The sequence below is a fragment of the Hyposmocoma kahamanoa genome, unplaced genomic scaffold (genome assembly GCF_003589595.1).
Source record: "Hyposmocoma kahamanoa isolate Upper Pololo Valley unplaced genomic scaffold, ASM358959v1 84, whole genome shotgun sequence".
Classification (NCBI taxonomy): Eukaryota; Metazoa; Arthropoda; class Insecta; order Lepidoptera; family Cosmopterigidae; genus Hyposmocoma; species Hyposmocoma kahamanoa.
Window position 1 is genome coordinate 4,186,528 of NW_020654229.1, and position 14,948 is coordinate 4,201,475.

General features: G+C 34.7%; 2 protein-coding genes across 2 annotated transcripts in view; both read right to left on the minus strand.

Annotated features, from left to right (window-relative positions):
- Positions 1–651: 651 nt before the first annotated feature.
- On the minus strand, positions 652–3,536 carry LOC113234410. The gene is made up of 3 exons (XM_026469720.1): positions 3,228–3,536; positions 2,494–2,888; positions 652–712 (listed from the first exon to the last, which is right to left on the minus strand). The coding sequence occupies exons 1-3, from the start codon at positions 3,423–3,425 to the stop codon at positions 652–654; spliced, it is 654 nt and encodes a 217-aa protein (XP_026325505.1). The 5' UTR covers positions 3,426–3,536.
- Positions 3,537–8,561: 5,025 nt separating this feature from the next.
- The window catches only part of LOC113234412 (cylicin-2-like), a 10,151-nt gene continuing 3,764 nt past the window's right edge, over positions 8,562–14,948 (minus strand). Inside the window, exons 5-7 of the mRNA XM_026469721.1 lie at positions 13,696–14,250; positions 11,179–11,269; positions 8,562–8,866 (exon numbers count right to left, since the gene is read on the minus strand). Of these exons, the coding sequence (XP_026325506.1) occupies positions 8,734–8,866; positions 11,179–11,269; positions 13,696–14,250 (779 nt within the window). The 3' untranslated portion in view covers positions 8,562–8,733. The remainder of the gene's footprint in view (positions 8,867–11,178; positions 11,270–13,695; positions 14,251–14,948) is intronic.

Consider the following 14,948-nt stretch of genomic DNA (forward strand, 5'->3'; position numbering starts at 1 on the left):
AAGTTTGAAGTTAATCCCGTTTTATATTATTAAAAGTACCTCTCGCAATGCATCTGAGCTACAGCCCTCGATTATAAATGGTGGAGGCACGAACGCCGTTGGAAAATATTTTTATATGTTTTTACGAAGAAGAAATATAATGTAATTGAAGCCTGCAAATGTTAGACGCAAGCTTACGATTGATGAAAGGATCCGATGAAGAAAAGTCCATCGTGGAAAAATGTTTATATGTTGTTACGACAAAGCCACCAGGAATGCGTAATAAAAGGTCGTAATTTATATTTATACTTATTTAATATTAATTTTTATTTGGTGCCAGTAAAAAGTGCGAGGAGAAAATATGTATGATAATATGTCGGCGCAAAAGTTTAATGGATTCAACGACGTAGATGAGTTTTTGAACCAATTTGAGACCATTAGTATATTAAATAATTGGTCTGATGTGCAGAAGAAATACGTGTTTGCATTGTATTTGGAGGGGCCAGCTCTGCAATGGTACAAAACGTATTCTTCTTCGTACGTGTCGTATGATGTGATTGCACAGAGGTTGAGAGAGGAATTTCCCTCACAAATTGATTACGCCCGAGAATTTTATTATAGGCGACAGGGGCATAGTGAATCGTGTTTTCCTTTTTCAATTTGATAGATATATTATCCTGTATGTGCGAATAGTTCATGCTCATCCTCCAGTTGATCAAGGACTGTCTGCATTCTGGGAAAATATATTTATTTAATTATTAGAAATTCTTCATGTGGTATACCCTCATACCATATGTGTCTTGGAAATATGTAGTTAGAATATGTTGTTGACGTTATACGTGGGTTGGTTTTTGTTTGTTTAAAGATTGTAAGTGAAGCTGATGGAACGTGATAGCTGCAAAATGAGGACTAAGGCAGCTGGGAGATCAATAGTGATGTAACCCAGTGATCGTCCGATGGGTGTTCAAGCCTGTGTCGTCGTTGTAGCAGCATCCACGTTGGAGATAGCTTAGGCTGAGATAGTTAGGAACTTGTAGTGATGTTTAGAATTTTTATTAGGGTCGTTCAGCCAGTTTAGGGTCGATAAAATAAAGTGTTAGGGTTTAGTCAGGTTCCCTAATTAGCTAGGATAACTAACGAGTAATTATATTTTTTTTGTTTGTTTAGGATGTGATCATGGTCTGTCCTTTTAGATAGGTTTTTGGCAGACCAAAGCCATAGCCTCCTCGGTGGTTTACTTGGTAAGTTGATAGCTTCCGAGCAGTGTGTGGCTAGTCTGTAGTAAAGGCTGATCACTATGTATGTTGCCTATCATAGGTAGAGCACTAGCTAGGGATATTCACCCCTTCAGCTGTGAGGAAGAGGGATGTAGACGAGGCTGTACTCTATGAGTAGAATTGCTGGCTGAACATAGATAATAATTATAGTTTTTGTATTTGGAACGCTAAGAAAACAAGGAAAGGTCTTGACATACATATTAAGATGATTGTTTCGTAACCCAAAAGTATAAAATATGTAAAATTGGTAAAATAAACCAAAGTTTGAAGGCCTTAGTGTCTATAGTACCATTGATTTGTACCATCAATGGTACAAATGATACTACTATGTGTCCTTAGTACCATTGAAAATTATACTTGTTTATACCGTGTATTTACTTGTGAAAATAAAACTCACATTTTCTAACGACGCAATTTTTCTAAAAACAATGCGACTGTAATGTCGCCTTGAATTAATTGCATTTGCACGTGTTGAATGTAATTGTTGCGGTCGATCACCGCTTTTGATCTTAAGTTTTGTGGCTCTGTTGTCAAAGCATTTACGGAATGGTATGCAGCATCTGTTTTTAGAACTTTTAGAAATTGGCATGTTGTGGTAGGTTTTCTCATAAAACGCTTGTTAAATTGACCGTTCCATGCTTCGCAACAATTCGTTGTTCGATGTCTCTCGCCAAAACTGCACCACTGTGCTTTTTTCGGCATCCAAAAATGTGTTATATACTTTAACAAATCATTAACTTCTTTTGTAGTACCAATAATTACACTCTCTGCAATTATATAATTCAGACCTTCTTCTATTTTGGACTCTGGCAAAAGAGGGAGAACCATGCACAAGCTCACTATTTTATTTAAGTTTTTGTTACTATTTTTTTTAAATTTATGTAGGATTTTAAGTTGCGTAGCTTTCCTTTTAATTTTATCCAGGAAATGGAAGTAGCAACCGTGATGTAACACCTGGGGAAATGCACGTTCAATGGCATTTATTGCCGCTTGTTCGAAATCTGTTATAAATTTATGGGGTTCCCATTCCCAGTTTTTTTCGTTTGTAGACATCCGTATCTGTGACTTGTTTGAACTAAACATAATCAAATAAGTCTTCTGTTTCTTATTCGGTAGGAGTGCGTATATTACAGGAATCACATTATTTTCATTTGCGGTGCTGCCTATATCACAAAAAAGTACATAAAGCTGATAGAACGGTTTCAAGCAATTCTTGAAGGTCCCGTCACATAAGAACACTTTTCCGTTAAGCACAATTTCCCTCGCTTCTTTTAGAGCAAAAATCAGGATACGATCGTTGCCACCACGGTAATCAGCAAGAAGGAAGTCATCTGGAGGCACTTCAACTTCTTTCATGTCATTGTATGCCATCTTCTCAACTCCTGCCAATTTCCTTCTTCTTCTGTATGCTTTGCATTTGTATTTGTTATACGTGGGTAATTTCTTAATCAAGTGTAGTCCTGTATCTTTCATTGATGCTATGGTAGTTCTGTAAACCGCAGGTACTGTCTCTTCGACATTTGATGCTGCTCTGTCTAAGCTTGAGCTTGTGATAATACACATAATGTTTTCATTTTCGTCTGGTAAACAGTTCTCTGAATGCTGCCTTTGTTGTACCAACTTTGACTGATCCTGGAGTAAACAGAAATTGATACTAAATTTTTGAACTTTTGTACGGCTACAATTAATTTGTATTTTTTTAATGTAAAAATTAAAAATAAAATAAAAATATACAAATACCTATCGGATGGACATGTCACACACAACGCAAACTTCAATGTACAATGGCTACTACACTAAACAATGTACACAGAAACAACCAGCCTAATTAATACAAAAATGAACTAATCAAAGAAGTGTGAAAAATCATTATAGTTACAAAATGCCAATAAGGTCGAAATTAGCTTAAACATGAATTGACCCTAAGCAAAAATAAAAAAAGCTAATTAACTTTTTTTTTTAAAACTTTACCTGGGTAATCGTAACGGATCCAGTACAGTTAAAGGTTTTGTAATTTTTACATCTCCACAAACAATTGTTGTTTTTATACCGCACGTGGAAATAATATTGGTGGCCGTTGTAGAGTAACACTTTGCCGCGTCCACGAGCGACTATTTTTATATCATTTTGGTCACTGCTCACATTTGGTTTTTCATTACTAATATCCATTTTATCCCTTAGGTTTAGAATTGAATACGTTTTTTTTAATTAAAAACACATAATCCATCCCACAATTAATACATTTACTTATAATGTCAATGTAATCATTTGTTTACGGCAAAAGACAAGATGCTTTCCAATGAGTTATTTAAAAGAAGATTGTAATCTTTGAAGTGGCCGGGATTTAATCTAGCACTTAAACGTAGCGGAAACAGCCAAGAAGGTTTTTTCCTCAATGAATTGTTGGAATTATTTATTTACTATTAAACCCCTATTATATGTATATATTTTTTGTATGATTTCGATGCAATGGTACTAGCGACACGTGCTAGTATCGGTAGTACCATTGATGGTACTAAGGACACATAGTAGTATCATTTGTACCATTGATGGTACAAATCAATGGTACTATAGACACTAAGGGGTTTGAAGTTAATCCCGTTTTATATTATTAAAAGTACCTCTCGCAATGCGTCTGAGCTACAGCGGACTCGATTATAGTACCATAGATTTAGTATATCCATAGATTGGCCCTGACGTATTGGAGACGAGACCAAAACAAAAATACATCTGTGTGCGTATAATGTGCATGTGTGCAAGATAAATAGTGTTGCGTCATCCACTGATTTAACTTTAATATCGATTAACATATTACACCGGCATTTCACTTCGTTGTATTCACCAAAATGTCTTAACGCAAAATACCGAGACGTTAATTAACTAGTTAATTAATGATTCAATAGAAAATTAAGAAAGCTACTATCACCTTCTGGTAGTGCCAAAGAATCGTAGGTAAACAATGGGGACTTTCACCCAAGATAACACTATGGCTCTACAAAATGGTGATAAGACCCATGATCAGTTACGGTGCGATAGTATGGAGGCCACGAACCAAGCTGACGACCGCAACCTACAAACAAATATAACTATTATAATTATTGTATGATATGATAACATAGAAGTGCATCACAGCAGTGAATTTGCAGATAAGTAATAGAACCAAAAAACCGGCCAAGTGCGAGTTCAACTCGCGCGGAGAGGTTTCGGTACAAACTTAACATTGTAGTTGAAGAATATGTTCTCCAATAGATTCCAACAGCAAATATAGGTTTATTCGCGCAATAGTAGGAAATTTAAAGACAATTTCTGTATTTTTTCAAAACTTTAGGCTCTGTAGTTTCGAAGATAAAGGGTAGAATGATCAATTTTTGTCTATTTTCTTAAACAACTTAAAAATATTTATATTTCATAATTACAAAAAATATATATTCTTAAGAACTTTCCCTCCCAATAGTGACTTAAAAATTTAGAATTAATTTATTTACGTTGCACGTTTTGGTCACACAAATGAATATGTGTACCAAATTTGAAAAAAATCAGTATCGTATTTTGGAACAGAACAGAACTCTAACAACAATAAATCGCTGATTTCTTGTTGATGAGAGTAGTGCTACACAAAAATCAATTAATTGTAAGACATACCGCATGAATAATGTGGGTACAGAACCAGAACGTAGCTTTACTCTTTGCTTGCCTCTAAAGGCGTTTTATTTAAAAGCATTTTTCCTCAACGTGTTTGTTTGCTGCATATTTTTGAAAACTTTTTGGAAAGTGTAACGAAAGCAGTACAGGATGGCGGACAAGCGAAATGAAAATAAAATGTCGTTATTTTGGTATTTATTCGGGCAGAGTTTCACCCTATTAATAATTGATACGATAATGTGTTGTTACAATGGCGCCAACTCGTATTTATACTTATTCCTCTCCAAAAATCAATTAGATACTAGAATTCAAAATCTTTGTACATAGATGAGAAACTACGTATTGAAAAGCTATTTGGAATTAATAATAAATCGAACACAGCATCAAACTATCATCAAGCTATCAGTTCTAAACAAGAATGTCAATTTTAAGAGGAAGTTTTAATTTAATTCTAGTAGTATCTTGAACTAAGTGGCGTTGTATAATTTTTCACATAATACATTTCTAATTAGTAATTCTAGGATTGTGAGAAATTAATAATTATTTATCATTTTATTTACAATAATTTCTAGTTATATTTATTAAATGTATTTGTAATATAATTACAAATACACTATTGGTCGAGGGCTTCATGTGCGGATGGCGGTGGCGCCACCAGTGGACATCGAAGCTAACAAAAGTCTTCTTTCTTTAGCTTTATAAGCCATTTCTGTCGTACTTCAATGTTTTGAGGAAATCTGAATCAACAACAATAATTAACATAAAAAATGGGTGCCTCAACTATGCTATTAAAAGAAATTTTCGTTTTAATGTAAACAAAATATAATGTACTAATGCAATATTAATTAAATATAAAGTACTAAATCCAGAAATTTCTGATTCAATAAATAAAAAAAAATTAAGTATGAAGATGATTTCGGCTGTATGCAAGTCACGCCTTTGCCTTTCTTTTTTTCAGTTAATGACATCTCGATAACATATTATCGATTGCGTCAATCTCTATGAAAGTGGGGTTATGAATTTCAGAAATTCACGTATTTGATATATTTTTTAATTGAATTCGTATACATTTGGGTTATTAATGCACTTGAATGGTATAATTTTACGGATATATTTAAGTATAAAACTTTTGTGGTAGTGCTTTTAGACAGCTAAAAATTTAAATAGTACTTACATGTGAAATGTACAATTCAGCGAGTTTTCCTTTTTAGATAAGTTACATCCGGACACTGAAAACTTTACAATGACTAATAAACGTTCGTTTAACACTATTTCACATTTTAAAACCAATTATTTTTCAAAAATAAACGAAATTTGTTTCGTTGTCAGCTGACCCTAGGTTCATATAGCCTCATAGCTTATAATGAAGTGGTCTCGTCTACCCATCTCGTTCTAACATACGTGTATACTAACTCTCTTTCACTTGCATTGCCAATCTATGGGTACCTATATACTAAATCTATGGTAGGTACCCAATTTTTACTGCCTGTTGCTTCAGTCCATTCCTCCTTTAAAAAGGATCCGGTGGGAAACTAAAAAAATCAATACAAAAACTGCAAATGTAAATCATGCCTGTGCTAAAACTAAGAACTCAAGCGGACGAAGGTGACGTATAATTAGCAAGTAGGGAGATGGGAATCATGTAGATAAGGGAAAGAAAATCTCCAATCTCATAAAGTCTTCATTTGTCTTCAACGAACTTACGTGCATTGTAAAATTATCGACACTGTACCTCTTCTGTCTATATTTCCTTTTTTTTCAATTAATACATCGTTTTTACTTAAATTGTTAGCTTTTAAATACCTGTAAACAATTTATGTTTACACATTGTTACCGCTATAATAAAAAAAAAGTTGAACTAAACCAGAATCGAGTTTCTAAATACAGAATTTCTACATATCGATAATTTGATTACAACACGCGGACCCAGTACCAAGTGACACGACACTAGTGCAAGCAATTCATTGAGCGTCATTCGAATAGTTCTTTTGATGGCGGCGATGGCTAGCAACCAATGTATATTGTTACCGAATTGCAAGAAAATAGTTTTGTTTCGAAATTATAGTATTGTATTCATTGAGTTACAAATAAATGGACGACGGGTCTAATACAAAAACCACGAAAAAAATGTCCGAAGTCAACCTATTTAAACGTAGTGACATGTCAAGGAATATGAAAAAGCTAAAACGTTGAATTTAAATTGTAATGTCATCGCAGTACTGTCTAATTTTGCTTGCTTCGCTGTCAGTCGAACAAACGAAGACTAGAGCGTGAATGACGCTCTGTATACGATTTTAACGCCCTATAAGTTCGGACACTTTTTAGCGCGGACCCGACGTCCATATAATTGTAAGTCAATGATTGTATTGTTCAAAATATTAGAAAATACAGACTTTTAGTACTTACCGATGGAAGGAAATCACTGCCGGAGTATTTTTTAAACTCACTTCTTACGCGACATAATATAAAGGCATATTTCTATTTTTCCACAAAATAATCATGTATCACATTTGAACGACGACTGATGCGCTGTTGACACTCATATGCCCGTCTGGTCATAAGCTAGATAACGCGGACCCCGTCCACTAACCAGTCTATTACTAGTATTTATGTGGTCTGTGGTGTTGGCTAACGTATACATCACTAAATGTTAAATTTGGCCAAAGAAATGTACAAGCGGCCGTACCACGAAACTGAAATCATTATATAAAAGTGCGTTCGTTCGATATTCAAGGCGTATTAACAAAGGATCACAAATCTATCTCGCCAAGTAAAAGCCGCAATGTATTACAAATAATGAAGCATACACTAGGTTGCATATTTGTTTTCTCGAAATTCATACAAAACCAAAATAATTGTTTTTAAAATAAATCATGCATCTTCTGATTATATCACTTGCCCGTGGAAGGAAACGTCCCTGTTTACCCATTTACCCACTGTTATGGTGCTTTTGCAGTTAATAATGGCACAATTATGCATTTCGCGTTTTCGACTGGTGTTTATCTACGATAACGGTCGAGCGCGTTCTGAAGTGTAGCAGTGGCTTCACTTGCTTGCACGCAAAGTACGTATACTTGCGGCGTCTATCTAGATATATGTCTGTGGTCAAGACCTATGGCATCCATAAGAATTTCCTCCTTCCCACGCAAAAGAAAAGAACGTGTCAGACAACTAGAAATGGGAAAAACTGCTTATTTTTTAAACGTTATAGCTTTTTTAAGACGCTTTTCACCTAAACGCTTTTTAGTTTGAAGCTTACAAAATCGTTTAGATAATCGCTTAAGCGCATACTTATGTTAAAAAAGCTTGCAACGTGTTGATAGTCAAAAGCAAGAGTAGACCACTAAAGGTTCTATGTTAAGTATTTATTTGTAAAACACAACTTTTATTTTTATTTATAAAATTATTATTCACAATGACGAATTAATTTGTTTACGAATACTTAAATGGCGGGACTTGAAACTTAGGGTCGTATTCTAGAACTCTACTCAATGCTCAAGTCAGGATTGCAATTGAAACACAAGCACTGGAAATACGACCTTAATGGCAGGGACTTGAGTATGATTTCGAGTGCTTTAAACCATACTCAAATCCTGACTTGAGCATTGAGTAGAGTTCTAAAATACGACCCTGACACTCGCTGATGAAGAGACATTTGTTGAGTATAGAATTGACCAACGCTTACGCTTAAAATAAAAAGCTTTCTTATGTGCTTATTTTAAAAAGCAAACTTTTATAAGTGCTTTTCGTTTAAACGCCCACTTCTGCAGACAACTGCCGAACATACACCGCATAAAACATTTCAAAGTTATAAATTAACCATTTAAGCTTCTATTTATTTCTTCCTTCCATAACCTGGTATTCTCTCACGTGGTTCCATGATATGTGTGGCTTTGTAGTCTCCTGCCAACCATCCGTAGTACCCCATAGAGGATGCCACTTCGGCGAACCGCGCGAACGACAAGTACCTGTTAAAATCAATTCGAATATCAGCGGATGCAGATGCATATACTGATGTTTGAACTTAACATAAGCGAATTCTGAATTTATGTATGTATATAAAAAAAACGCGAGAAATGTACATCGTTACTCAATCTATCTACATGAAAAAGCTTTCTATTTGCTTTGGTATTGTCAGTGGCGGATTTGCCCTAAGGTCCAGTAGGCCCGTGCCTAGGGCGGCTGGATTTTAGGGGCGGCCAATCGTGACAAAAAATTCGCTGATGATAATAATAAATAACTCAAAGTACGTACCTAAATATTCTAAAAGCCCACGCACAACATGGCGGGTCGCTCTGCACTGCATCGTACAACAATAATCTTCCTAAATCACTTTCGTACATTTTATGTATAAAATATAGATGTTACATGTGTACAACGTATTGTAACGTATAATCAGTACATATCACTACCGCGTCTGTCGGTCTGTCTGATCGCGATAAACTCAAAAACTACTGAACGGATTTTCATGCGCGGGCAAGGGGCAGCTGGTATTGACTACGTGGCCTGGTCACTGGGTATTGTAATAAAATATTATTTCAATGATTTTGTGACATTTAATTAGCTTAATCGTTGTGGAATTTTATCAAAGTTATATTTTAAACAGCTGAACTGCTTTTCGGCTTACAGTCTGTTTCCGGAAGGGTTGTAAATTTTTTAATAATTTGCCGTGCCTTTTAGATCATGTCACGACTTGAACATCCGCAATGTATGTCAGCATCGATTAATGCGGATGCTAATATTTTAATTTATGCAGATTATCCACGGATGCACACTGCTTGGAATAAACACATGCTTATTTTTTCTACGTAACCTATCAATGAAAATAATTGAATATCCAATATCGTCTAAACAAAGGAGCGACTAATTCTAAAATTCCGCGAGTAGAACCGACTAATTCACCACTTTTTCTGGGTGCAGTCAAATCTAAGCTAGGAGCTGTGATTCTCGAGATTCAAAAATGATGCCTCCGGAATAAACTTATTCCAGGGTGGACAGTAAAGCACCATAATAAACCTGTCCAACAATGAAACACCGCGATAATTTGAAAATGCGACGTTACCAAATATTGCAGAATAGCGTGTAAGGATACACTCGCGGAACCCCCCCCCCCTAGTACAGTTCAGCGAGTCCGTCACAAAGAACGTTTTTACAGAGTCTTTTTTTATTTATTGGCCAAAAAGTAAGTATTTTTTGCAATTTCATCGTTTTCTTAGTTAATTATACTTAGAAATCCCGTATTGCTAAATATTGCTTAGTATTGTACGTTCATGTTTCATAGATTTACGGGGATTAGTTCATAAATGAAAACATTTAAATTTAGTTATATTTTTTTTAGTTTATTGTGACGCAACCTAGGTAGTCTACAATGAAACAGTGGCATGGACACAATCTTTCATTATGTACTATCTCTTGTGATTAAGAGTAACCATTCTGTTCGAAAAGATTACGTAGATTAAAGCATTTTTATATTTAAAAATTTTATATAGTTTTATTATTTATTTATTCCCATAATTACAAAAATAACGAAATAATTACCCTGTTTCACTGTTGAATATAAGGTGTTTTATTGTGTACATACCTGTGGACACAATGAAACATTTCCCATTAAAGAAATAAACCTTATTAAAGATTATCTATAAACTGTGTAAGAAATCTGTTTATGACATTCGATGCTCAATTAAATTGACTATCTGTGTAAAAAAATACCATTGACTTTAAAAATAACAGAACTGTGAATGTTTGAAATTTTTGTATTTCATTGTTAGACATGCTACCCTACCTAATCATTTCAAAGCTGATTTTTTAGTCAGAGTTTGTATACACATGTTTGTAGACAGTAAAACATCCTTATAACTTAAACAGCGGACCGACTCAATCTAGTTTTTTGCGACTAGAACTGACTAAATGGCGAATTTTTATCTGACTAAATTTCAATAACTCGACCATGGTCACGCTGGAATAAGCCACGCAATTGCTATTTAAATGAGACAATAAGATATGCATATTTCCATGGTACTTTTAGTAAGGTAACATCGATCGTTAGTGATTGAATCAATTTATGAATGCTATCACCGCCACTCTATTGAGAGATCAACAACTAGATTAGCACTCTAATAAATATAACTTATCATAATTGCAATATAATCTCAAAATTATAATGACCAGCGGGTGTAAGGAAATAAGCAGTCTTAGGTTTTCAAATGTTTTGGAAGGTAAAGCATGTTTCGTTCTTTTTAATCTTCGGGTTCAATATTATATCATTTAAATTTTATTTTACCTTGATGATCCACAGAATGACCAGCTAAGAGGTGATGCATCCACATTCTCTTCTTCTTCTTCGGCTACTGACTTTGGTGGTGGACCGAATACTATAATCATGAAAAACGTTTTTACTTTTATTGAATATCATGATGTTTTTACTAGGGTTGTTGCTGATGCAGGTTTTTTACACTTCGGCTAATGCGGTTGCTAAATTTTTGACATTAACATCAGCGGACACTGATATTATGTGTTAAAAAAAATGCTAAAAATGTCCATCCTTACTGAATCTATCTACATGAAAAAGCTTTTTATTTTCTTTGGTATTGTAATAATTATAATATTAATTCTATGATTTTGTGACATTTATATAAAGAATCAATCTCCATGAAAATAATCAATCGGTCTAGCTTAATCGTTTTGGAGTTTTATGAAAGTTATATTTTAAAATGAACGGCTGAGCTTTTTTGGTTTACAGTTTGTTTCTGGAAGATTTGTAAATTATTCCAACGTATCTTTTAGGTCATGTGACGACTCGAACATCCACAATGAATATCAGCATCGATGAATGCGGATGCTGATATTTTAATTTATGCAGAATATCCGCGGATGCGGATGCGGATGCTCATATTTGCAACAGTGTTTTTACTACCAAGTAAATTCATCTGTTTTGTGAAAGTACTCCAATATAGTCAGATTATTTTCTCGCTTCAGACTCGGATATAAATTATTGCAGCGGGACTGCGATATTGCGGGAGAAAATCAACTATAGTTTGTTATTATTATCAATAAAAAATGGCGGGTTTATGTAGTTACAGATTTTTCACAAATTATTTTTTAGTTGTATTATTAAGTTTAGAGTATTAAGCTTAGAGTTTCTTAATTATTTATTTCCAGTTTAAGTTGATGGCTCTATAGCCAATGCTCTATAAATAAATAAGAATTAGTATTATTAGTGTAGTTTTAAGCTGATGGCCCAGTAGCCAAAGCTCAATAAATGCCTCTGTGGCCGAACGGTTACCATGCCGGACTGCCATGCCACGCAGAGAACCCCGGTTCGATTACCGGGCCGGGAGAAATAGTTGTATGGCCTACCTTTATTTCTTTCGTGCTTTATTTTTATAATAAGGCCAATCCACCCAGACTAAAGAAAGGTTAGTTCTTTTTTTATTAATTTTATCATTAAACATTTTTAGTTTCTTTTTAATCATTAAACATTACAAACGAAAGTACATATTATTATTATTAGCAACTTGTAAATTGAGAGTTAAAAATCATTATTTATCTACTGTTCCATCCATTTATAGGTATTTTATTATGAAATATGTCTTCATCTAGTTTATAACAGTTTAATGTTATTAATATTGTATTACATAATTTTGTTTTTTGTGCACGTAAGCCCGTTATTGCAATTATTGTGTCCTGTATTTTGGTCTGCAGGAAGAAATTTCTTATAGAAATAAGCAGTACCTTTTGTTTCTGTTTTCCTTTCATTAAATGTAATCTGTGCCTTTCCTCTCCAATAAATAATATAATAATAACATTTCGTAATTATCGTAACCTTAAATAAAAAGAAAAATTCGAAGAGTCGAAGTACGGTTCCTAAAAATACAAGTATAATTTATACCAGCAGCTCTATCATGATTGCCTCTCCCGATCGGAAACTGCGTCTTTGCCGAGTCGAGGCTAGCGATGCGCGACTTTGAATGTTACTAATACTAATCATTCGAATGGGCAAATCATTCGCCTAAGTCGTATCCAAGCACAATCATGATTCGAGTCGAATGTTCACTCGCCGTCTACGGATTAACAATACCGAATGCCAATTGCATTCGGTTGGGTGTAGGAGTCGACTTATTATTATATGGGAACATCTCATTCCACGAAATATCCCTGTCCCTGTCATATTTACAGTATTTACCATATGTCAGAGAGGGCTAGATGATCACGAGCAGAAATGCTCTATGGAATCCATGGATTAGTATTACTAATCAAATCATTCGATTACGAAAATTACTAATTTGACATTCGAATGGCAGGATTAGCGATTACTAACGAGTCGAATATCAAATTCATTCGCAATCGCGCATTGCCAGTCGAAGCGCATAATCGCGATCGGAAACTTTTGACATTTCTAATCGGAACAATAATTGATTTAACTCACAATTAGAAAGATATACTTAATAGGAGTCAGGTTCACCTTCTCGCTCAGAAACCCATCTGATTTCGTGACTACCCGTTCAGATCGATTCCTATTTGAATCAAAATCAGGACGCAATAGCGTCTCAAGTACCAGTAACGTAGCAACGTTTGTGGTACCGGTTTCTGAAAATTCAGATACTCGAAGTCCTACAGGGTGCCACAGTACAGGCACATGGGACTTTTCAACTTATGTATCAGGGTGTTGAGTGCAGTGGCAATGCTTCTCACTTCTTTGCGATTTAAAGCTCTGAGCAGCTGTCGAGCAAATGTCGTGGTCAGTTACCACCACGCACACGACTCTTTCATAAAAATAAGATAAAATGAATATTCTTACTTCTCCAGTTTTTGCAGTAATATTGATATGCAGTGCATTGGTTTACAAATGTCAAGTATTTTAAGTACAGTCCATAGCCCCGATTTGCTGTTATGCATACTGGGTTATACGCTTTTGGGCAGTCTAGGGGACATATGCGACCGTCAAATGTCTCTTCTATATCATAAATGGGTTTGAATCCGTCATTTGAAGGCGGTTTTTTGTCATCCCCTTCTCTTTTTGTCATTTCATGGTTAGTTCTTCCTGTCTTTTCAACAGTCTTCGTTTTTGTATCTTTTTTATCCTTCTCTGTCTTATCATTCTTTCCTTTCTTTTTATCATCCTTTTTGTTTTGTTTTAACTTTTTGTTTTCGTCTTCCTTTTTCTTTGCGTCTTGCTTTTTCTTTTCGTCGTCCTTTTTCTTTTTGTCGTCTATTTTATTTTTCTCGTCCTTTTTCGTTTTGTCATCTTTCCTCTTTTTGTCGGTTTTCTTCTTATCGTCCTTTTTGGACTTTTCTTTGCCGGCACGTAAAATGGTTTTTTCTTCCCTTGTGCCTGATTCACTTCTTGTTGCATCTGAAAAAAAAATGCTCAGAATATAATCATAATTTGCAAAACTGCATTTGATAGAAGCTAAAAAGAGTTGTTTCTGGGCCCTAAAATGGTGATGCTACTTAGGTACCTACTTGCGACACCAAAGTTCGTCTTATCAATAAACAAAATTACTTCTTTGTAACTACAATCTACACTCTAACATATAAAAGCTATAATTAATCAATACAAAGAACGACCGCAAAGAAAATTTCTTCGATCTGACATGACCAGGAGGACTCAGGGTGAGTCAACCCTGTTGTTGTGTGTGTTGTGAATCTGTTGCTTCTTCAGCAAAAAACTATATGGTGTGTTCTCTGTTTGAAAAGATTCACAAATTGTTAATTAATGTTACTTGTACGCAACTTGGCAAAGCTCTGTGGAGTTAGACCTAACAAAGGCAAGGAGCTAACCCCGTCGTGCCGTTACCTAAGTGCGGACTTGCTTATAAATATTTTAATACTTTCCTACAGTTTTATTTAACCTACCTTCAGATTTGCCTGAATTTTGTTCACTCGTTTCATTCGCATCTGATTTTAATTGGTTTACGTTAGGAATTTCGTTACTTGACTTTTCATTTACGTTTTCATCTGAATTTTCTTTGCTCTTTTCACTTGAATTTTCTTTACTCTTTCTACTTGAAATTTCATTGTTATTTTCATTTGAATTTTCTTTACTCTTTT